General features: G+C 39.3%; 1 protein-coding gene across 2 annotated transcripts; it reads right to left on the bottom strand.

The window, feature by feature from the left end:
• Positions 1-6061: 6061 nt before the first annotated feature.
• Positions 6062-24832, bottom strand: LOC124619584 (trafficking protein particle complex subunit 2-like protein). Of its 2 annotated transcripts, XM_047146084.1 has the most exons (6): positions 24672-24832; positions 24418-24590; positions 14709-14796; positions 14546-14625; positions 14343-14415; positions 6062-6452 (listed from the first exon to the last, which is right to left on the bottom strand). In XM_047146084.1, exons 1-5 carry the CDS (start codon positions 24702-24704, stop codon positions 14343-14345), a joined length of 447 nt encoding a protein of 148 aa, XP_047002040.1. In that variant the 5' UTR covers positions 24705-24832; the 3' UTR covers positions 6062-6452. The 2 variants fall into 2 exon arrangements, with proteins under 2 accessions (XP_047002040.1, XP_047002041.1); XM_047146085.1 differs by lacking the exon at positions 14343-14415.
• Between the last annotated feature and the right edge of the window lie 553 nt (positions 24833-25385).

The raw sequence follows: 25385 nt of genomic DNA, 5'->3' as shown, positions 1-25385 counted from the left end.
TGTACTTGCCAATGATGGTCATCTGGAATGGAGAACAACCATGATTAATCACTTAAAACACAATGCTACGCCTTTTATCAGCAGTCCATGTTTCCCAGTGACAGCACCACTCTAAATGAAACCATTTCTGTTATAGTGTTAACATCAGCCTGTGCTTAAGACAGTAGTTCCATAGTGTGGCTGCTGCTAGTATCTGACCAATGTGCAGAATGACACAGAATGTTGCAAGGAGTTCATTACTTGTTCTCGGATGGCAGGCACAGATGTTGTAGTTATGATGTGCTAGGTGCACAATAGGCCTACCCCTCCTTGTGGTGGCCACACATATTTGACCAGAACTTATCCCCTTGAGTATGGCTGACCTCACAATCCTATTCAGTCCAACATGGGACCACCGACATATCTGAATGTGTCACAAAGCTAGATATTGCACGATATGACCAGCCGGTCAAATGGAGACCCACAATGAGGCCCCTTTCAATCTCATTCAGGTGGTGATAACACTGTCCTACATGAGTATGTGGCATCTCCATGTCCTCCCCATTCATCACTCAACATCTGACACTGTTCATTCCCCTTATGTACCCCACCAGGCCCGGTAACAACTTGAATGCACTCTGGTAGCCATTCTACCTGGTACAGAGAACTGTAATGCCAATCATTTACATACCTGTCAATGGTGTATACGTGCCTAAAGTAACACTGAGATCTGACATGTCTTCTGGGTGCTTCACTTTTTTGTCCCACACTGTATCAGAAGAGTTTGTAACACTGTCAACAAATGTCACACGTACACTTAAGACATAGAATATTTTTTTCAATTCCTTTGTAATTAAATGCTGTAAAGCAATACTTATGCTGAAATACTGTAATTAACATTGAGTATCATGTGCATGTATTGAATTAATTATTTTTGTGTTAAGAGAAGCAAGATGACTGATCCATACATAGGAAATATTAATAGGAAGGGTGATGTAATTGTGAGTAAGAAAACCATTACTGCCTAGTTCTGGATTGGCAGAAATCAGTTGACTTCCTCCTGATAATATTTTGTGTGCGGTTGGTGCGAACACTGGAGAATTAATAATACAGTACTCATGACTATAGTAGCTGTCACAGAGCACTTGTCATGTTGTGCTGAACCAGTGAGTACATGCATAGTGCCAGCTGGCACTGCATGATGAAAGTGAGGTTTGTTCCCTCTGCTCGCTCCCCCCCCCCCCCCCCCCCCCCTTTCTCGTTAGCTAATATACTGGGAGAATGCAGTACTCACGTCTACACGTCTATCGTAGCTGTTACAGAGCAATTGTCATGTCCTGCTGAACCGGTGAGTACATGCGTACTGGCAGCTGGCACTGCATGATGAAAGTGAGGTTTGTTCCTTCTGCCCCCTCCCCCCCCCCCCCCCCCATCTTCTTGTTAGCCAATGTACTGGGAGTCAATAGGCAGAACTTGTGACCTCCGCTCCCTGCCCTTCCCTGAGAATTCATTCAGGATGTTGTGAACAAACTACACTTGAATTTATTCTGAATAAGCAAAAACTTTTTATAGCAGTTTAATGATAATTATTGATGCAGTTACTAAAAACTAGTTCTCTCTGTTAATAAACATTGACTCATTATGCGTACATCATAGTGGGATCTGTAGAACACAATGAATAAACACACAGAAAGAATAGTCATATTCACCACGAAGAAAGACCAATCACATACAGATCCTACAAACAAGCTTCACAATGTCTAATTTTCAAACAGCAACAATCTACCTCAAGTCAGCAAAATTCAGAGTTACTTTCAGCACAACACTGCAAATGACAGATGACAATAATTAACAACCAAGGCAATAAACCTTTTTGTCAGCCAATATTCAGGGCATTATAAACACAACTGACAACCAACAATTGACAATATCAATTGCATGTGGCCCTCTTTTGGGTAGATTCTACTGAGTTCACATTCCTGCTCAATGAACACAAGGGAAGAGGTGTCCCTCACTAGTTCAGCTATATGTCCACGAAATATTGACCAACTGTAACATCTGACTTCTACACATTCATCTTGCATTTTGTGGTACCAGAGCACAGTCTGTGAAGCGACTTCCATATCCTTCAGTTTTCCAAATGACTAAAAGGGTTTCTGTGTGACTAGACCATATAAGATAGGAACTTATCAGCTCTGTAATACAGTAACATAATGCAAATGCTGCTGATGTCTCCGATGTGGATGACTGTAGGCTCCATACCTTTGCATGGACCTTGTCACATCCCAGGTGGTGTCCAAGTTTTTGACAGCTTGCCTTTTCTTCAGGTGGAAATGCACATTTGAATGTTGAATGGGCTTGGCTTGGACTGATTTTTCCAGCAATATGAAAATAATTTCTTCAGTGCTTCAGATAACTTCTGCTCCAACCCACCTTTTCAAAAAATTCAGCTACAGCAATAATTGCAGTTACTGGCAGAGATTAAATCCTGGACTGCTCCTGATAGTGATAAATAAACAACAGTGGATCAAGCACACTCTTCTCAGTTGATCCATTCATCCAAATTCTTTGCATATTTCTCTCTGTTTAAAATTCCACAAACTAGCTTGACTTTTTGAGAATATCACTGACTAAATAAATGTGATACACTTTGGTGGTGCTACAGCTTTTATTAAGAATAAAAGAGCTTAACATCCCTTCAGTGATGACGTCATTAGAGGTGTGGCATACGCTCAGACTGACAGAAGAAAATGCCATTTTAAAAGAAATTATACCTGAAATGGAGTTTTTTAGGAAATCTGTGAAAAATCTCTTGCCTGGACGAGTATTTGAATTGCCGTTCTCCCAGATGAGGGTTCAGTACATTAACCACTAGCTCAGTAGTTCTTATGAGGAAGTCAACAATCCACTGTCATCTACATCTACATGGTTACTCTGCAATTCATAGTTAAGTGACTGGCAGAGGGTTCATCAAACCATTTTCATACTACTTCTCTTCCATTCCACTCTCGAATGGCGCGTGGGAAAGAGGAACATCTAAATCTTTCCGTTTGAGGTCTTATTTCTCTTATTTTATTATGATGGTCATTTCTCCCTACGTAGGTGGGTGTCAACAAAATATTTACGCATTTAGAAGAGAAAGTTGGTGATTGAAATTTCGTAAATAGATCTCACCACAAAGAAAACCACCTTCGTTTCAGTGACTGCCACCCCAACTCGCGTATCATATCAGTGATACTTTCACCCCTATTGCGCGATAACACGAAACGAGCTGCCCTTCTTTGCACTTTTTTGATGTCCTCCATCAATCCTACCTGGTAAGGATCCCATGCAGCAATATTCCAGCAGAGGATCGACAAGTGCAACATAGGCTGTCTCTTTAGTGGGTTTGTCGCATCCTCTAAGTGTTCTGCCAACAAAGTGCAGTCTTTGTTTCGCCTTCTCCACAATATTATCTATGTGGCCTTTCCAATTTAAGTTGCTTGTAATTGTAATTCCTAGGTATTTAGTTGAATTGGCAGCCCTTAGATTTGTGCAATTTATCGTATACCCAAAATTTATTGGATTTCTTTTAGTACTCATGTGGATGACAACGCACTTTTCTTTGTTTAGTGCTAATTGCCACTTTTCGCACCATACAGAAATTCTCTCTAGATCATTTTGTAGTTGGAATTGATCATCTGATGATTTTACTAGACGGTCAGTTACAGCGTCATGTGCAAATAATGTAAGGGGGCTGCTCAGATCATCACCTAGATCATTTATGTAAATCAGGATCAGCAGAGGGCCTATGACTACCTTGCAGAACGCCAGATATCACTTCTGTTCTACTCGATGAGTTACTGTCTATCACTACGAACTGTGACCTCTCTGAGAGGAAATCACGAATCCAGTCACACAACTGAGACAATACTCCATATGCACCCAATTTGATTAATAGTCGCTTGTGAGAAATGGTATCAAAAGCCTTCTGGAAATCTAAGAATATGGAATCAATCTGAGATCCCTTGTCGACAGCACTCATTACTTCATGGGAATAAAGAGCTAGCTGTGTTGCACTAGAACGATATTTTCTGAATCCGTGTTGGTTATGTATCAATAAGTCATTTTCTTCAAGTTTATTCTTAATGTTCGAGTACAGTATATGCTCCAATATCCTACTGCAAATTGAGGTCAGTGACATGGGTCTGTAATTCAATGGGTTACTCATATTTCCTTTCCTGAATATTGGTGTGACCTGTGCTACTTTCCAGTCTTTAGGAACAGACCTTTCGTCAAGTGAGTGGTTGTATATGATTGCTAAGAAAGGCGCTATTGTGTCTGCATACTCTGAGAGGAACCTGATTGGTATACCATCTGGACTGGAAGACTTGCCTTTCTTAAGTGATTTGAGTTGTTTCGTAACACCTAAGATATCTACTTTTATGTCAATCATGCTAACAGCTGTTCTGGTTTCGAATTCTGGAATATTTACTTCGTCTTCTTTCTTGAAGAAATTACGGAAAACAGTATTTAGTAACCCTGCTTTAGTGGCACCATCATTGGTAAAACATCCATTGCTATTGCGCAGTGACGGTATTGACTGTTTTTTTGCCACTGGTGTATTTTACACATGACCAGAATCTCTTTGGGTTTTCTGCCATATTTTGAGACAATATTTCATTGAGGAAACTATTAAAAGCATCTTGCATTGACGTCCGCACTAAATTTCGAGCTTCCGTGAAACTTAGCCAGTCTTGGTGATTTTGCTTTCTTTCGAATTTGGCATGCTTTTTTTAATTGCTTCTGCAACAGTGCTCTGACGTGTTTTGTGTACCATGGTGGATCAGTCCTGACTCTTATTAACTTACGCGGTATGAATCTATCTATTGCTGTCGATACTGTATCTTTGAATTTGAGCCATATCTGGCCTATACTTCCATAATTAGCTTGAGAGGAATGAAGACTCACTCTTACGAGGGCATCAAGCGAATTTTTATCTGCTGTTTTAAATAGATATATTTTCCATTTATTTTTAGTGGATTTGGTTGACATGGTTTTGAGCCTCACTACAATGACCTTGTGTTCTCTAACCCCTGTACCCGTCGTGGCGCTCTCTATTAGATCAGGATTATTTGTGGCTAAGAGGTCAAGTGTATTTTCGCAACCATTTACAATTTGTGTGGGCTCATGAACTAATTGTTCAAAGTAATTCTCAGAGAAAGCATTTACTATAATTTCGGAAGATGTTTTCTGTCTACCACCGGCTTTGAACATGTATTTTCGAGGGTAGATTGAAGTCTCCACCAATTATAACTGTATGAGTGGGGTACTTATTTGTAATGAGATTAAAGTTTTCTTTGAAGCACTCTGCTATTATATCATCTAAGTCGGGGGGTCGGTAGAAGGAGCCAATTATTATTTTGGTACGGCTGTTGAGTATAACCTCTACCCATAGTAATTCGCAGGAACTATCTATTTCTGCTTCACTACAAGATAAACTACTACCAACAGACACAAAAGTACCACCACCTACTTTATTTAATCTATCCTTTCTGAGCATGGTTTGCGCCTCTAAAAATTTCGGCAGAATTTATCTCCAGCTTAAGCCACCACCACCTTTCTGTTCCTATAATGATTTCAGCTTCAATGCTTTCTAGCAGTGCTTGACGCTCTGGTACTTTTCCAATAACATGCAGAAAAAAATTTGTGAAACAATGACAAAGTTTATGATATTTTCAACCCATGAATTATCTAGGCCAGCTGTTTCCCCAACTGACAAGAGTAAAATCCAGTGTGACAAGTGTAAAAGGCAAGGATCAAGTGTTAGGCACTTAGTCACAATTTATCACCAATATTTTTGTTTCAGTCTTGATGATTCGAGCTGATTCACCCTTTACTAGGACCTGACGGGCAATCCGAGCTGCCCTTAAGTTTGCTAAACTGTTTTGTTTCACATATATTGGTTCCCTCTGACACTGCTTTTAGTTTGTATTTCAGTATAGAATGTGAGGTGTCATATTATCTACTTATAAATCTTTATTTTTCTGGTTCTATAAAATAGCAGGCTTTACAAGGGATTACCAATTATTTAAACAAGAAATGAGTTGAATAACAATTTTATTTTATCAAAAGAAAAAGTCATAACATATTCCACAATATTACATAGGGAAAAAACTGCACAATATATCGATCACAGAACAGCTATCGTACAGTGATGAAATCGCACCTCATTCAGTGCAGTGATGAAATCGCACCTTATTCAGTGCAATGGTGTCCACCCATGCTGTGTTTGGGTCCCACATAAAAAGGATTAAAAACTTTCAATAGCAGAGGCATGGGAATGTACTTGCATCCTTTGTTTTCATATATTTCCAGCACACATCTGCACTTCAAGTTTTTCCTTAGCATCCATCTCCAGCCTCAAATAAATAAAGGTGTTGCACATTCATGCATTTCCAGTCATCATATTTCTCACTGTCGTGTCGAAATTTCTGCAGAAAAAAAAGAATATTTCAAACATGTTTTTAGTCATTACAATGAGTGTTAAAATATAATGCATATTGAAATAGGACTGATAAAAAAGACAGAAAGGAGGTACGGAATATGAATGTGCAAGTATATAGAAAGTGATTACACTGAAATACCTTCAAACTCAATTGCTTTCCATCATGTTAAGATTTAAAAGAAAGTCCAAAAATCTGATCTGGTTTCACACTAACTTCCACCTCTTTTATTAATATATTAATTTCTTCGTCTCAGCATACCTACTATGTCCAATGTTATTGCTAATTTACTTTACATATTTTAACATTTGCCTGCCAAATATCTTATTACCCTACTGCTTCTTCCACTCCAAAATTAACTATTTTGAAAGTTTTAGCAAATGTTCCACTAACTTGTGCTCTCTTCTCATAAGTGTGCAAAGATTTATTTCCACAACTATTCCTTCTGGTATATATTTTGTAGTTCAACTGTTGACCTAATTTCTAATGCAGTTCTGAAGCACCCTATTTGAAATGCTTCCAATTTTTGCACAGTGCTCATAGTTCTACACATCAGACATGCACTCTCAGAAATTTCTTCCTCAATTCCATGCTACTAGTTGCTACTACTTTTTTGGTGAGGGCAACTTTGCTGACTTGTGCCAAATCACTTGTGACCATTTCCATTAAGAATCAGTCATCTAGATCAGCCCAACACAGCTGCAACATTCCTGCTGCACCTTGGTTCAGCTGGTACTACCAGTAGACTGCTGCTATGCTTCTTTTAATTATAGTTCATAACATTAATTTTTGGTTTGTTAATCCTTATAACCCACATCCTCACTAGGCAGCCCAGCACAGCATCTGTGTCTTGGACAGAGCAAAATCTTGCAGTCTCTTCTTCTTGAATTTTTAATTCCATTCTGAGCTTAGCTTTTAGTTTAGATTCTACCACTTCAACATACAAACAACAGTGGCGATAAACCAACATACTACCTTATATTTTACTAATAAAAGTTTCTCGGGCTTCCAGCCATGTCAAGTGGTTTAAAATCCACGAGCTTTCGGCCGAGTACTCCTTGGCCATTGTCAAGTGGTGACTGTCTTCTGTTAGTTGCTGCCGTCCTTATATAGCCGTGCTGCCTTTTGTGACATCACTGGTACCCGTTCCGGCACCATATACGGTAATGTTTGCGTTGTACGGCTGCCATGCCCACTTCAACCTTCCGATGGCCAGGTCCCACGCCCTACTTAGCTGCAGGCCACCATTTTTATTATGTGTGTTGTCACAAATTTTTATTTCAATTGATTCTTTTATTATACAATCACTAAAACTATTAGTCTGTGTGATAACAGATGTCTTGTCAAATACAATATGATGACCATTTTCTAATGAATGCTCTGCTACCGCTGATTTATCTGGGTACCATAGACGAAAACATCTCTGTTCTACACAGCGCTGTTCAATCATACGCACAGTCTGTTTGCTATATAACTGTCCACACCCACGTGGTATTTTAAATACTCCTGGCATTCTGAGGCCTACGTCGTTTTTCACAGGCCTCAAGAGTTGTCAAATTTTTGCTGGAGCCCTGAAGGCCGAGTCCGATTTTATACCTCTTTAGGAGCCGGATTATCTTTCCTGTTATTGAGCCACAGAATGGCAAAAACGCAAACTTCTTTGAGCCCTCCTCAGTCTTTCCGCTTACGTATTTTCGGAAAGAGAGCTTGCGAAATCCGAAATCTGGCGGTGGTTGTACCCGTTTTCCTTGAATACTTTCCATAAGTGGCTCAGTTCCTTCAGCAAGTTTTCAGAATCAGAGACAGTTTCGGCTCGATGCACTAAGGTCCTCAGAACAGAACATTTCTGCGATGGATGATGATAGCTGTTAGGATTCAGATATAAAAGAAGCAATCGAAATAAAAATGTGTGACAACACGCTCAATAAAAACGGCGGCCGGCAGCTAAGCACAGCATGGGACCTGGCCATTGGAAGGTTGAAGCGGGCGTGGCGGTCGCACAACGCAAACGTTATCATGTATGGTGCCGGAGTGGGTACCAGGATGGCAGCAGCAACCTGAAGACAGTCATCACAATGGCCAAGAAATACTCGGCCAAAAGTTCATGGATTTTAAATCACTTGACGTGGCTGGAAGCCCAAGAAACTTTTACTAGCACATATTGCTGTGAAACTATGCACTCCTGTATTACCTTATATTTTGTTTAAGACAAATTTGTCTTTTTCATTATCTCCCCCTCCCTCTCCCTTGCCTATCATTTCTGCACACCTATTAGATTACTGGTGTACCTTCGTATTTAATTAGAATTTGGATTTTAAAAGTCTTATGCTACCTTACGCCAGTGAAGGCTTTCTCTAGTCTTATGCTGCCTTATGCCAGTGAAGGCTTTCTCTAGGTCTACAAACGCCACGAACATATTCTAGTTTTTAAATTAAATCATTGTCACCATTTGACGGCAAGTTTTTATTATTTATTTCACTACTGCGATTTCGGCAGTACAGCCATTTTCATGTGCAAGGTAAAAACTGAAACCAATGAAACAAATGGATAAAAAGTGCAAGGCATAAGATGATAACATTTGATAAGCACAATTTAAGGAGCATCATTTACAAAGCCAGTGTCATTCATGTCTGAGTGACATATCGTCACTGAAATATTACAAAACATATAAGAACATAAATAAAAGTCATTTCATCATAAGATCTGAGTGCAAATTAAAAAAAAGGATTACAGCTAATATTATATACTGTTGACAAACTTTAACGTACTGTGATAATGCTGGTCAACACAGTGCTGTAGTTAAGTACAGGCCATTGATAATGTGGAGTATTGTGTGGTAATTAATTTTCTGCATTTGAAAGGGAACATGGATGTAAATGTTGAGTTGGTAGAAGTGAATGGCAACAATGCACTATCACATGACTCACTGGTTAGGTGAGGTGGAATTTCACAGTTTCAGTGAAGTCAAACAATTCTTAATGACGAAGAACAAGTGACAGACCACCTATCTGAAGAACTGGGAATAACAAGAGAAGTGGAGGACCTGGTGCTCTAAGATAGACATATTATAATTGAGACAGCATAGTCGAAAAAATATATAAATTGTGGAACAGTTTTCAAAATCTAGTATGTCAAATTCTGTAAATGAAGAAAAGTTGTCGCCTACTGAGTTCCACAACTACTCCTATCCACTCAAAACACCTGCCCAACAAGGGCAGCAATAGGAATGTTGCAGCTGTGTTGGGCTAATCTAGGTGACAGCTTTAGCTGCCTAATCACTATGGTCAAATGATGGATGATCATTATAACCTCAAGACAAGGGAAGCAAATGCAAGCATGTGAATTCATAGCCAGCAAAAAAAGGAGAAGATGCAACCATCATAGGAGAAGGACATGCTGAATGCTGTTTTGGAGCACAGGAGATTACTAGTGAAATCTCCTCATTAGGCTACATAATAGAATGAAGCCAAAGCATTGTTAATGTTTTTGGTTCCAATGTCCCAGCTCTTTTTGCACTAGACAGTCTCACATGCTGTTCCTTTGGGCTAATCAATTTTGTCTCCTTCCCTTTGCCCCCCCCCTCCCCCCAAAAAAAAAAAAAACTACTCCTGAGATGGCAGCCAGTAATTTTTTTCCTCAGACGAAGAAATCAGTGTGTGACAGGCATTTCCTGAATGACAACGAGGTGTTTTTTGAGGTGGAATTTTTTCTGCACAGCCAAAATCCCTACTTCTACTACCAAGGTATCAAAGCCATCTGCTGTTGGGTAAAATCGTGATGAAGGGAGAATATGGTGAGGACGATTAATACCAGCAAAAACACAGTTTCATTTTTCTAAAGTTCTAAAGTGATAACTGGAACACTACCCCTCATAAATACCAATAATATGCCACTAAACATGGCAGGCACATAATAAAAATTCTGGAGGTGACAAGCCAATGCGAAGAATGTAAAAAGTAATGCCAATGAAATTTTTATCGCCCATAAAAGGGCAGTCAGCACATTCTGACATGCCAATTAGTGCATGTTGTTGTTGTTCAAGTGTGTCTGAATCCTAAATCTGCAGCCATCTCTGAACATATATTCCCTCATGGGATTTTGGACCAATTCAAAACAAATTTCCACATATATTCAATGAATGCTGGATGGAAAAAAACTTTGCACTTTGATAACACCTGCTATTCTGTAGGTTTAATTTTCAATAGGCCTCCAGCAGAAATAGAAAAAAAAGATTTTTTTTCCATTTCAAAGGAGAGAGTAGAGGGTGTTTGGTACAAATTATTAAACTGTTTGGCAGATGCATTATAGGCACCTCCCCTCGAGGGAATGACAGTTACGGCACTCAATTAATGAAGCACACCTAACAGATTTCTGAAGATGAGACAATATTGTCTTGAAATTGATTGTACATACATGACACAAACACCAAAGTAAAGTAAACAATGCAGATTTAAAGAAACTGCTTTTCATTTGGGGGGGGGGGGGGGGGAGAGGGGGGAGCAAATAATACTTTACAGAAATTGTGACAGTTATCCATAGTCTGCGATCACATCATGCACTGCCGTATCCTTTCTCTAGGTATGCTAGTCTAGCAAGCTATGCAGAAGAGCCTTTATGGAGGTTGGGAAGCAGAAGAGAGATATAGACAAACTGAAAATTTGAGTTGCGAAGGTCTCTTTAAGGAAATTTGGGAATTCTTATAAAAACTTCCCAGTACTCCTTAATGTTACCTGCTCCTTACAAGAAAATCAGTTTCAGTTATTTTGTGATTTACACAAGATACAACATGGAAAAATAATTTACATGTTAACTTTTCCTCGTAGTTCAGGTTTCATAGCGGGGTTCTGTATTTTGGTGTGAAGCTTTTCAAGACATTCACATCTGAAGAAAGTTAGAAATTATAATCGTTATTAATTTGAAATCAGAATTAGGAAAATACCTTACTGGAATGCAACTATATGGTTCCAGAGACCTTTCCAAGCTTCAAATATCTATGATGCCTATAAGCAGACTGATGCAGTGAATGAGAATTTATACCAAGGCTAGGATAACAATCAAGGTCTTTCAATGGTGGCTTTGGAATTTTCGTCGTCTTTCAGTCTGCATATATACATTATAGATGTGTGAAACCTGAAAAGGTCTCTGGAACCATATACTTTCATTTGATTAAAGCACATATACCTGGCACTCAGGTAGGATCCCCTATTTCGTTCAACGTGAAGAGCTATTCCAATACAGCTGGAGAGCCTCTGCAATGCTGTTTGAGTTCAGGGGGAATACTAGGTGGGCTCAGGCATGAAGGGGAATTTGGACTGAGGAAGGATGCGTGCTAAGGTAGTCCATGCAGTTGAGAGCAAAGTCACTGTGACAGGGTGGTATAGTGATTAGCACATCTGCCTAGTGGGCATGAGATCTTGTTTTGAATCTTGGCCTTGGTAGAAGTTTTCATTCGTCACTTCAGTCTGCATATATACGTCATACCTTATTGGCTACTTCCAGAATTTACCCAATTACTTAGGTCCAAGCATTTAAGATTTATGTTACCTGCATGATAAGTACATCTATATCCATCTACACGACTACTCTGCAAATCACTCTTAAGTTCCTGGTAGAGGGTTCATCGAAGCACCTTCACAATAACTCTCCATTATCCCACTCTCGAAAAGCATGGAAAAAAGGAACACCTGTGCAAGTCATGGTTTCCCTTATTTTATGATGATCGTTTCTCCCTGTGTAGATAGGAGTCAGCAAATATTTTTGGATTCAGAGGAGAAAGCTGATCATTGAAATTTTGTGAGAAGAGCCTGCCGCAATGAGAAACACCTTTGTTTTAATTATGTCCACCCCAAATCCTGTATCATGTCCGTGACACTCTCTTCCCTATTTCTGGATAATACAAAACCTGCTGCCCTTCTTTGAACTTTCTTGATGTACTCCATTAATCCTATCTGGTAAGGATCCCACACTGAGCAGCAGTATTCTAAAATCTATTTAGTAGATCTGTTGCATCTTCTAAGTGTTCTGCCAATAAAATGCAGTCTTTTGCTTGCCTTCCTCACAACATTTTCTGAGTGTTCTTTCCAATTTAAGTTGTTCATAAATGTAATTCCTATGTATTTAGTTGAAATTTACAGCCTTCAGATTTCATTTATTCATTGTGTGACCAAAGTTTAAAGATTCCTTTTAGTACTAATGTGGATGATCTCACACTTTTCATTACTTAGGGTCAACTGCCAATTTTTGCACCACACACATTATCTAAATCATTTTGCAATTGGTTTTTATCTTCTGATGAATGGTGTGTTTTTCTCTTTTGCTGATGAAGGCAGTGGCCAAAACCTTTATTTAACTGTATTTTAATTGTGCCTGTCTGCAAATTAATGTATCTTCTTCACAGTAAGTAACAACCCATCTTTTTCTACATTGTTGATATTCCTACCTGGAGTTTCCAATGTTAGATCAGTAGTTACGTACTGTAAGAATATAGCCATGTTTACAATGAACAAGGCAGCAGCCACCGGCCAAGACAGGGCAGCAACAGGGAAGTAACCGATTTTGTGGCATTTTACAAGTTCCTAACCAGATGCGAATTTTGTAGTTTCATTTTTGTGTTTTGGTAGTTTAGTTTTTAATTTCTGTGAGTTAATGTAATATATTTTGTTTATGTCAGAAAGTAACCAATTTTTTGACATTTTACAGGTCCCTACCCTGTGTGACAACACCCTGTGTGTGTTGGTAGTTTAATTTTTGTATCTCTGCATGTTAATCCATTTTATTAGACACAGTTCTTGCATTTTCATTAGTGTCTGAAGTAGAGTTTCGTAGCACATGTCGATAGTCGTTTGTTTGTGTATTGTAGTTTTCCACCATCTTTAGTGTGGATAGCTTCTCGAGCTGGAACGCAACTATCACCAGATGCATTCTGGTCCGAGATACTGTAGTTAGTGGTCATGTGTGCATGAGGTGTGCTTGCTTGTGTGTGTGAACAGTGTGTGTTTCTTCTTTATTGATGAAGGCTGTGGCCAAAAGCTTGCTTTAAGTGTCTGTTAATTGTGCCTGTCTGCAACTTAATGTGTCTTCTTTATGGCAAGTAGCAATCTGCTTTTCCTGCATTGTTGCTAACCACTGATCTGTCATAAATCTCAGTGTGGTCATGTAGATACTGAGCTGGCAACAGGAGATAAACAGTAATTACTTAATATAGCTGAGAGAGCAGCAGCTACTTAAGCAACCTTAGCTTGTTCAGGCACAAATTTAACAATAGTTAATTATTAATGTGGTTTCTAACAGCTGCTCATTTTCTAAGGTGTACATTCACTTGTTTCACATCCCTGAAGGTGCTTCTTTCTAATAGGATCTATGGAAGCATATAAATAAATGAAATAATTAACAGGGCTGTGTTTTGGGTATGTAGATTGCAGCTGGTAAGAGCATCGCTTGAGAAAGGGAAGAGATTACGATCAAATATGGCTGGCTGCGTGATGATTTTACCCGCTTTTGTCTTGAACATGAGTTCATTGTTTTAATCACTGTTCCACCTTTCTTGACCACAGTTAAATTTCATTATAGAGCATTTTTCATTTCAGAATGAAACATTCATTTTAAAGTTATTACTGACTGATGATACTGTATGAAACTGAATACTGTACAAAGTATTTCATTTCTTAATATACATAGGTGATTGTCTACATGAAGACACACAGCGTACCAAGTAACACAACAGGGAAAAACTGCAACTTATCTACACATAACATGACATTTACTACACTGTATGATGTAGGTGCAACCTGGATGGGCCAGTTCGTGATGTAGCCCTTGAATAATTCGCATGCTACTGACTTATCCATCATCGTTCACTTTACCATGTGTAGAACATACCTATACCTCAGCTGTTTGGAAAACACGGCTGCATAGTGCCAACTTGTGTTGGTTGGGTAGGTCATGACAGCAACTGTATCATTACAAAAACAAAGCCACATAGCTTTCACAATGATATTACAATATTACAATTCTATGCATATCCTATATCTGAATGTGCTGTGCAAACCTAAATACATTGAAATAAAATGATAAATACTTACTTTGATGTAATAACATCCCCTGGTATGTAAAATGGATTACACACCACATCAGTATATAGGCCGTGTAGTTTCCGAAACATCTGAAAAATGCCACATTTGGAATCTCTCTTTTAACTGCAGAATATATGAGTTTTTCAGTATAGATCAGGCTTAAATGACTTACCGTTCTGACTTCATTGTCTCGCAGAAGAGTGTTTGAGGATTCAACAACAATTATAAATTTGATTTTTGTGTTTGTTACGTACCCAAATCTTTTAAAACATTAAGGCAAATATCAATATTTCACATGTATTTTTAAAGGAACAATAAACTGCATAACTTTATGATCTCAGGATAGGAAAACTTCACTTGAGAAAACTACAGAGTTATGTAGCAGAAATGCTGGTCATTATTTAACTTTAGGTGCTGAAACATTTGGTAGCTACAGAAGTATATTACGGTATCCGAGCTTTTCATACTATTGGGTTCTTCCTTGGAGAGGAGGGAGGAATATGTTGGGGAAGATTAACAAGAGGGCCACATCACTCAGACTCTAAGATGAAAGGGACTCACCTGTTGTGAGGATGAGGGAGACAAGGATAAAAGGGGAAGCTCGTACTCTGTCCGACATCTCTCGCTCCACTTTCATCTCTGGTCATCCTCACAACTGTAGGGACCCTTTCATCCAACAGTCTGAGTGGCTTGACCTTCCTTTTTAACCTTACCCAATGTATTCTTCCCAAGGAAAGGAGTAATAGCTTAGGAGGCTAAGATTTCAGGATAGGTTAGGGGATTTGGAAGAGATACATAACACCAAACATGACAGAGTATGGTTACTAGAAGTGACTGGATGCAAGGGGGAGGGGGGGGGGGGAGGGGGTTGGAGATTATAGATATTAGATGCAACAATAACCTTAGACATAAGATATGTTTTAAAAATAAAGAAATGACGTTCCATGAAAATATATTATACTAGTCTCTTTCGTATGATGAGGGAGAATTACAAAAACTGATTAATGTTAGCAAATCACACATGACGATGAAAGAGGAGCTTAGGATGGAGGTAGGAGAACAGCTATTGAAGGACTCCACAGTGGGAAACTGTGGGTGCAATAACAAAAACAAGACACTAAACAAAAGTAGTATTTGGAATAACATGTTTATCCTCAATTTATTTTTTTGAGAAGGGGAGAAATGGGAAACTGTCTTGGCAAGGGCCAAATAGAACTAAAAATGAAACCGATTGTTTATCACAAATTGGAGAAACTGTACACGAAGTGACTGCCTTAAACCACTTTCAAAAATGCACGTGATCATAGGCTCCAAAGATGTAGAGTAAAAATATATAAGTCAGAAAGAAACAGATTCATCAGGTAAGAACTTAGAAATGTACACGATGACAATTTATTTAAGAATGTATCATATTACCTAAGTAACAGGGTTTTTGCCTCGGGAAATGAGAACACTGACATAAGCCAGGGCTTAGTAATTAATAAAAGTACTTACCCAAACAGCAAAAGATTTGGATAGCATGAAGAAGGCAAAAGAAAATGAAATCTCAACGGGAACAATTTAGCTGTTAAACAGAAACTGCAGAATGTACTCAATTACACAAAAACATTCAGGCACAACAAAATGTTGGTGAGAGAGAGACTGAAAACTACAAGGGTATGAGAAAGATAAATCAAGACTTCTTTTGGATAGATACAATATTTAATGAGTTAAGACATATGGTGACACAATAAGTGAAAAAAAAGAGAGAAAAATTATACAAGCATTCAAAAATTCTTTACTCATAAATGTTTCTACAATTCAAGAGTGAATCACAAACACTGGTTGTAAATAATGAAAGAAACATAATAGAAATAATGCCATTTGAGGGGCATGAAGTCATTTAAGGTATGCAAAAAGAAAAGTTGTACTAAAGGAACTCCAAATTATTTACAAAATGTTTGTAACTGAAGACAAGTCTACAAAACTGGAACAATATAATAATTATTCACACACACACACACACACACACACACACACACCAGTTTTCTTGCTGCACTGTACACAATATTCACTTAGTTATCATTAAACACATAGAAAGAACACAGGATTTTGATAAAGCAAAGGAACAAGTGGACATTAGAAGCTAATAAATAACAATTGAACATATATATCCTCTCACCCCTCTACCTATCCCACTATTTTAGTTGCCTCGAGATCAGATTACAACAAGGACTTCAAATTACACAGTGAAAACTCTATTTGCCATCTGACTCAATCACAAAGTTTTAAATATATAGTTTTTGCTAAATAATGTTGGTTAGTTGATTTGGGGAAGGGGAACAAATGGTGAGGTCATCAGTCCCAGCTAAATAATGTACTACACTTTACTAGTGTTCTGTGCATCACAAACTAATGGCTAAAGATTGACCACATCTTCTCATTTTCTATACTAGGCTACATACTAGTAAATTATTTCTACAGAAATAGTTACAAGTGGGAGTACTGCAGTTTTCATTAAACAAGGGTTGACTTAATATCCTAAGTTTCAGCACCTCAGTGTTCCTTTGGTTTAAATCATTTTGTGCACAGATGAACGTGAGCCACAAGTCACTGAAGTCTGCGGTGCTGACATAATTTCATTTAAGAGCTTTACTGGATTTGTGAGGGAGATAAGCATCACGGTCGTGGAACAAGTCACTTTACATTAATGAATCAAAATGTGGCAGACTACTGTTACAGGTTGCTTTTGCAATTACTGTTTGAGATTGTCAGATATTAGTAAAATCATAGAAAAAAAATGTGTAACAGGTTAATGCATAAAAAGAATATTTTCACTGATACTCAGCAAGACTTACGGAAAAATTAATTAGCAACTATTAATTTGTATGAAACCTTATAGGTGCAGTGGACAAAAAGTAAAATGCCACTGACATTTTTTTTAGCTCTCGACCTTCTGAATCACAACAAATTGCTGGAGAAGTTCCCAGTATATGGCATTAGAGGCACTGGATCAAAATTTTTCACATGATACTTGACTAACAGGTAACAGAGAATACAAATAAAATATGAACTACAGGAAAGTATTAAGACATGTTTCTCAGTCGCAGAAATTCTAACAAAAGGAGGTGCCCAAGGATCCATTCTTGGGTCAATCCTCTTCTCCTGTACAAAGATGACTCAGAACTGAAAACTGAATCAAAAACATTACTTTTTTTTGCAGATGACAAGCTTTCTCATCATAAGAAAGAACCCAAGTTGACTACAAGCAAGTGTAAATAAAATAGAAACCCAACTAAATGGATGGTTTGAGGGGAATAAGTGATAGAAAAATGTCAAAGATGTAACATTTCTGAACTTCTGTATTAAAGCTGATGCTTGCAACACCAGTGTGACAAACTCCAACAAAATCACATAGAAAAAGAATTCTACGCATTCAGCTCCAAAATGACTTCAAATGGGATACAAAATAAATGGCACACTAAATAAAACACTGTAGTCTATGTTAACTTCCTGTTACAAGAAGTTTTCACACTGTCAGACTTGCCTATTTTGCCCAGTTTCACAGTATGTAAGGAATTATATTCTGTAAGGAATTAACACTGGGGTTGTATGTCATCTAATTCTGTCATTTTCTTAACTCAGAAAAGGTACCTACGGGGTCTGGTAGGGTAATAGGAAAAATGATTTTGTAAAGTTTTGACTTTCAATTACTACCTTGATTCATTTGAGCCAGTTACTTTTGCAATTTTAAGGGTTAACGGGCCTGAAATACAAATTAGGCTGTTGGATTCATTTAACTGTTGGTTCTAAATGACATCACAATAAGTTTATATTTACCAATTAGGTCAGGGGCAGATAGAAACTGCAATCTCAAAGCATGGACTGGATGACACATAAACACAACACGAAAATATGTGGCTATGTCTCATGGATATCAATGGAATTTTCATAAATGAATTAAATTTGTTCTCTACACTTTTGCTGAGATGGTTGCGGCAAAATACCTAAAAAATCATTCCTATCAACATAAAATATGTAGTCTTGCTATACTTGGAATACCTTCTTAATGTCACACCACAAATGCATAGGTATAGTTGATAGGAGTTTCTTTTTCCAGAAAGAACCGAGCAGTACATTTGCTGCAGCTTTAATTGAAGATTGTGTTGGGACAGATCAATCAAAATGACCTTGGTCATGTTTACCACAAACTTCATCTTCAAGTTCATAATTAAGTACTGGCAGCTGCTCCTCACCTTCGAAGTCATAATTTGGTTTTCTTTTCCTCTCCTTGTTGGTATTACCCCTATTTTTCTCTTTTCTTCCCTGTGGCTTTCATCAGCTGACATAAAATTGTTTTATTTGTTAACACTTCTCTATACTGAAGCTGTCACAAATAAGGATCAATTTTTCTTAGAGTGGGAGTGAAGTTGATTTCATGCAATTGTAAATAATTTTGCAGAAGAAATCTAAAAGACTATTAGTGAAAAAGGCCTCATCTTTGAAAGGCTGTTTTTGACGTGAGAAATGCAATTTTGTCCTTAAACCCAAGACATGTTATTGCTCTATGGGCGGAACTATTACATGGGCTAGGCCAACATTACAAACAAGTGAAGGAGCTGGAAGGGGTTCGGCCAACAGTCATGTGCCCAATGAATTGGTGCATGAAGTGCTGGAAGATGTAGGACTCAGTGCGTTATGAACATTCACCTGTATTGTTGCAAGTCAGCAGGGGCAAATAAAGCCACTGAAAAATGTGTGGAGTCAACTGGAAAAATTCCAACGGTAAGGAATTTCCACTTAATGTTGTGCCATTTTGTGACACATTTTCACTGTTGGGAGCTGCTTGTAATCTTTGCCTCTGAGCAGTGCCGTCCCCTGTGTGCTGAAGCTGAGGAGGAAGCTTGAAGCAGCCTGTTGAGGAGTCTTGTGTGGGTTTCCAAACTAGAAGGTTGGCTGGAGTAGTAGTTAATGGACTGCTACCAGTAGCTTTTGAGTGATATTTCCGAGTGGAATTGTATTATATGGGAAGATGGTGGCTTTGTGGCATTATTTTTTGCAATAGTACCTGCAGAACATTGTTTTAATCTGCCCTGGAATGTGGCTGTGGATGATTTAAATTAAGCTTCTCAACATAAAACATGGTGCATCTAGTTGAGGGTAGCTGAATTTCCAAGAGCAAATACACTCCTGGAAATGGAAAAAAGAACACAGTGACACCGGTGTGTCAGACCCACCATACTTGCTCCGGACACTGCGAGAGGGCTGTACAAGCAATGATCACACGCACGGCACACCGGACACACCAGGAACCGCGGTGTTGGCCGTCGAATGGCGCTAGCTGCGCAGCATTTGTGCACCGCCGCCGTCAGTGTCAGCCAGTTTGCCGTGGCATACGGAGCTCCATCGCAGTCTTTAACACTGGTAGCATGCCGCGACAGCGTGGACGTGAACCGTATGTGCAGTTGACGGACTTTGAGCGAGGGCGTATAGTGGGCATGCGGGAGGCCGGGTGGACGTACCGCCGAATTGCTCAACACGTGGGGCGTGAGGTCTCCACAGTACATCGATGTTGTCGCCAGTGGTCGGCGGAAGGTGCACGTGCCCGTCGACCTGGGACCGGACCGCAGCGACGCACGGATGCACGCCAAGACCGTAGGATCCTACACAGTGCCGTAGGGGACCGCACCGCCACTTCCCAGCAAATTAGGGACACTGTTGCTCCTGGGGTATCGGCGAGGACCATTCGCAACCGTCTCCATGAAGCTGGGCTACGGTCCCGCACACCGTTAGGCCGTCTTCCGCTCACGCCCCAACATCGTGCAGCCCGCCTCCAGTGGTGTCGCGACAGGCGTGAATGGAGGGACGAATGGAGACGTGTCGTCTTCAGCGATGAGAGTCGCTTCTGCCTTGGTGCCAATGATGGTCGTATGCGTGTTTGGCGCCATGCAGGTGAGCGCCACAATCAGGACTGCATACGACCGAGGCACACAGGGCCAACACCCGGCATCATGGTGCGGGGAGCGATCTCCTACACTGGCCGTACACCACTGGTGATCATCAAGGGGACACTGAATAGTGCACGGTACGTCCAAACCGTCATCGAACCCATCGTTCTACCATTCCTAGACCGGCAAGGGAACTTGCTGTTCCAACAGGACAATGCACGTCCGCATGTATCCCGTGCCACCCAACGTGCTCTAGAAGGTGTAAGTCAACTACCCTGGCCAGCAAGATCTCCGGATCTGTCCCCCATTGAGCATGTTTGGGACTGGATGAAGCGTCGTCTCACGCGGTCTGCACGTCCAGCACGAACGCTGGTCCAACTGAGGCGTCAGGTGGAAATGGCATGGCAAGCCGTTCCACAGGACTACATCCAGCATCTCTACGATCGTCTCCATGGGAGAATAGCAGCCTGCATTGCTGCGAAAGGTGGATATACACTGTACTAGTGCCGACATTGTGCATGCTCTGTTGCCTGTGTCTATGTGCCTGTGGTTCTGTGAGTGTGATCATGTGATGTATCTGACCCCAGGAATGTGTCAATAAAGTTTCCCCTTCCTGGGACAATGAATTCACGGTGTTCTTATTTCAATTTCCAGGAGTGTATTTTGTGCATGGCTGCACTCCACTGAAGCACATATGGAACGCTAGTGGTATGTTCTCACTGTTCTTAATTGTAGAGTGTTTTTATGGTGTGTTCCCTCTTCTCAGTTCTTTGATTTGAATTGATTTGTCAGGAAGACCTGTAGCCTGTTTCCAGACTCGGGTGGGGGCGAGGTTGTTTGTGCAATGGGCTTACAATGTGTGTCACTCTGGACTGGTTACAGTAACTACAAATGCAGCTAGTGATGTACTGGGGTCAGTTGTATGATGGAACTTGTCACTGTGGGGGTTGTAAGTGAATGGTACATTGCTCATTTGTAAGGTATTGCATACTGGACAATAGCTAAACCTGGTGGTCTGTGTGTTAAACTTACTTAAAATTTTGGATCACGGAGGTCCGTAGGAAGTGTCGAAAGACCTCTTACATGCAGTTATTTTAAATATTTATTTTCAGCAAGAATTATGTTGTTGTTAATTAACTGAATGCAAGGTATGGTTGTCTTTGGGATTTCAAAGTTTAGTAATACCAATCGCATTAATTATTTTATGAAGAGTATTTTAAGCTTGTTCATTGGCAAGACTGTTATGTTTTACCACCAGGCTCTGAGTGACTTATTAAGAAACAGTATATATTAAGTGCCTGAGAGCTGGGTAGGGATTACGACTGTAAGCTTATCTTTTGGCCAAATTCTATGGTCCATTTTCAAGATGAGTAGTATATATTGTATATAATGTTTAAGTGGCTGCTCATATGTATTTGGCTGCTTGTAGGCTGCAGAGCAATGTTGGCGTTCAAGAAGTGAAGGCACTCATTCTTTTTAGTCTAAACTGCTGAATTAACCTTTGTATTTTGTATATGAGTACTTGTGCCATGAAGTATGGAATTGGAGGAAACCATAACAACTGGTACAATAGGATATACTCTGCCATGCACTTCGCGGTGGTCTGCTGAGTATGAATGTAGATTTTGATTTGTATTACATGTCTGTATGTGAGGGATAAAAATTTTAGTGAACTACTGATAAAACTGAGGCTCCTTCATCCAACCACTTGTTGAAGCAGCATAAAATATCCCTGGGTAGGCATTACTTGAAGTATATGGAACTGCACTATACTAACTTACGATCAGTGATAGCAACGAAGTACTGTCTGCAGCAATGTAGGCTACAATACTCGTTGAATCCCTACCTGATCCTGCAGATGCCCTATTCAGTAGATTTTCCTTTCCCCAAAGAGCTCTTACCCTAGTTAGGTCACTGTCAAACACAGAACCATCACAACTGTAGCCATAGCATAAATTTTCATCATCTTTTAGCCCACACATTTCATACATATTCTTCAGTTCATTGTAGAAGGGGTAAATTACAAATGGATCTCTAAGAGTTAGGGACTTTTCAAGATGCTCAAGTGTCTTCAAAGAAATATGGAGGTTGCATTTCATAAAGACTTGATACTGATCCCCACAGGACAGTCACCTTTTAATGGAGTTCCATAAATTCTGTTAAACGTATTGTTACACAAATGATTTAAGTTGTTCTCTATCACATAGATATCCTATTTCTGCATGAGCATTAATCGTGCTGACCAGTGTAGCTTCAAGATGTGGAGGAAGAGCTTGAGAATGCCTGAGGTCTAATTTATCCAATGGTATCTTATAACACAAAGGAAAAAAATTACAATAGGATTATGAAACTTCCCGGCAGATTAAAACTGTGTGCCGGACCGAGACTGGAACTCGGGACCTTTGCCTTTCACGGGCAAGTGCTCTACCATATCAGTGCACACTCCGCTGCAGAGTGAAAATCTCATTCTGGATACAATAGAATTATGATAATCCTGTATAAGGGTTTAGTTTCAATTTCTTCTTTTCATTCTCAACCGCAGACTCTAGGAAATATAGGATTTCTTACCTTTAATTTAGTAGTATGTGCCTGACTTTGGAAAACCATAAGCCCCTTCTGTGTCCCTAAATGTTTTATCTTTATTTATCACAACAGCCCTTGACTTCAGTTATGTTACAGTGTAACTACAATTTAGTAGGTTCTTCACATTTTCCAAAATCTCAATGGAATAAGAATGTCATACTGTTTTGCATTCTCCACTCAGTAACTCTACATAATTACCCTGCTTCGGAACGTTTTAGGGGAAAATACAAACATGCAATGGGTCTTATTCAGTATGAAATTAACCATTTTTATTGATATAGCCTTGTTTGGGACTGATGAAAGCTTAATACACAATAATATGTGCTTAAATTATCAATAAATAAAGGGAAAAAATAATATTTTCTTTTTCCTAGAATATGGACCAAACAAACTGCTAAACACATAGACATAACAAGCTCTACAATTTACATAATTCAGCATGAAGAAGGGGGAGGGAAAATTACATAAAAATAATAAAAAACGATGGCTAAATACAATGCTAACAATTAAACCAATTTTTCCTTCAAAATTTGGCGTAACTGAAATATCTGAAAGATTTTTCTTGGATAAATAAATATGGTGAACTATGATTTTGAAAACATACTTACAAGGAAAGGTTTGCTATGATTTAATGTTCTCTACCTAAGTGGGACATTTATTTGGGCTACACATTTAGAAAATAGCATTACTTGTGCCTACTTTTGTATGGCACCAGTCTGCAGGCCTATTACTACATTTGACTTTCATGTGTTGTTTCAGGCTGAATACGGTGAAGTTTTAGTTACATTGTTAGATTTAACAACAGCCACAAGACACGAAAATTTTAATTAATTATGCATCACAAACATATAAAAGTTTGTTCCATAGCACATTACCCCAGATCTAAATATTGGGCCTTATTAGTTCACACTGACCAAACCAAAATTTGAAATTGGTGGTCTCCAAACTGGCACCTCCCCAGGAAGCAGAAAGTTGAATGCCCATCTGATATGAGGGGTACTGAGAAAGTAAAATACCCTGGGTGGACCAAAACTAGCACTGCTTCTTTGTGGTGGGCAGAGGAATCTACAAGGGATAAGGAAGGGAAGCACCTAAAGAAAAACACTCAGTTCATGAGGTTGGGTGTCCTACGCAGAGCTAATAACCAATGGCAGGAGAACTACGCGATTACGAATGTCACATATGCCATGTTTGAAACGTGGTTCACATTCGAAGGCGGCATGTAAGATCCGAATGGGAGCTTCATGTCCCTTCGAAGTCAAGAAGAAGAATAACTCCAAACTATCAAGAGTGCAGGTTAATTGGGCATCAGGCGATAACTAACTGCAATATGTCTAATTATACCTAACATCCAAAAAGCGTACAGGATACATTTTATGTTCTTCTGTTGAGTATAGCAAACCAAGATATAATTCTCTAACATCTGCCGTAGTTTTACCAACTGATGTCAATTTTTCTTCAACCACATCTAGAGATGTATGAACCTTGTAGTGAAACTGCAGTTCGAGTTCTGGGTTCAAGCATGATATATATTTTGGCGAATTCTGAAAAGAAAAAATTCGATTTGTAGGCACTAAGAAGTTACTGTGAACAGATGTGGTAAGACATTATAACAGATTCCTCACATCTTTGCCTATAATAGCAACACAAACAGCCATGGCGACGATAAAATATTATTTCACATTCCTACGTCAGATACTGAATGGAAACAATAACAAATTTTTTATCGTGTGACACTGTGACAGCCTCTGGCCCTCTGCTCATAGATGTTTGTACTAAAGGCCCGTCCACACGCAACGATCTGTCTGCGCAAATGTCTGCGCACGTCACATCTGCGCAGACAGATCGTTGCGTGTGAACAGAAGATTTGCACCAACCTGAGGTGTGTGCAAACCTGGAAGTTGGAGTTGGAGGTTTGAGCGAAACCTCTCAAATCTGTCGGTTCAAACCACATCTGCGCAGACAAGTTGGAGCGTGTGGACAGTAGATCGTCGCAAATCTGGCGCGAAACAGCTGTTTGCTCAGTCTAGTGTTTGTATTTGTGGGCACAGGGCAATAAAATGGCTGATACTCGTCAGTGTTCTCGAGAGTTTGTAAGTGAATTCATTGAAATATATAGAAACCACCCATGTTTGTGGAAGATTAAAAGTAAAGAATATAGTGACCGAGACAAAAAGACAGCCGCATACAATGCTCTAATTGAAAAATTGCGGGCAGTTGGCGCCTCGGCAAACAGAGAAACGGTAATAAAAAAATAATTTCGTTGCGAACTGGCGAAATTATTTGCGGATGGATGTCGAAACTTATAATTATCTCTTAAAGCATGTAACCCCTCATAT

This window comes from Schistocerca americana, chromosome 6 (genome assembly GCF_021461395.2).
Source record: "Schistocerca americana isolate TAMUIC-IGC-003095 chromosome 6, iqSchAmer2.1, whole genome shotgun sequence".
Taxonomy (NCBI): domain Eukaryota; kingdom Metazoa; phylum Arthropoda; class Insecta; order Orthoptera; family Acrididae; genus Schistocerca; species Schistocerca americana.
This window is presented reverse-complemented; position numbering and strand designations above follow the sequence as displayed.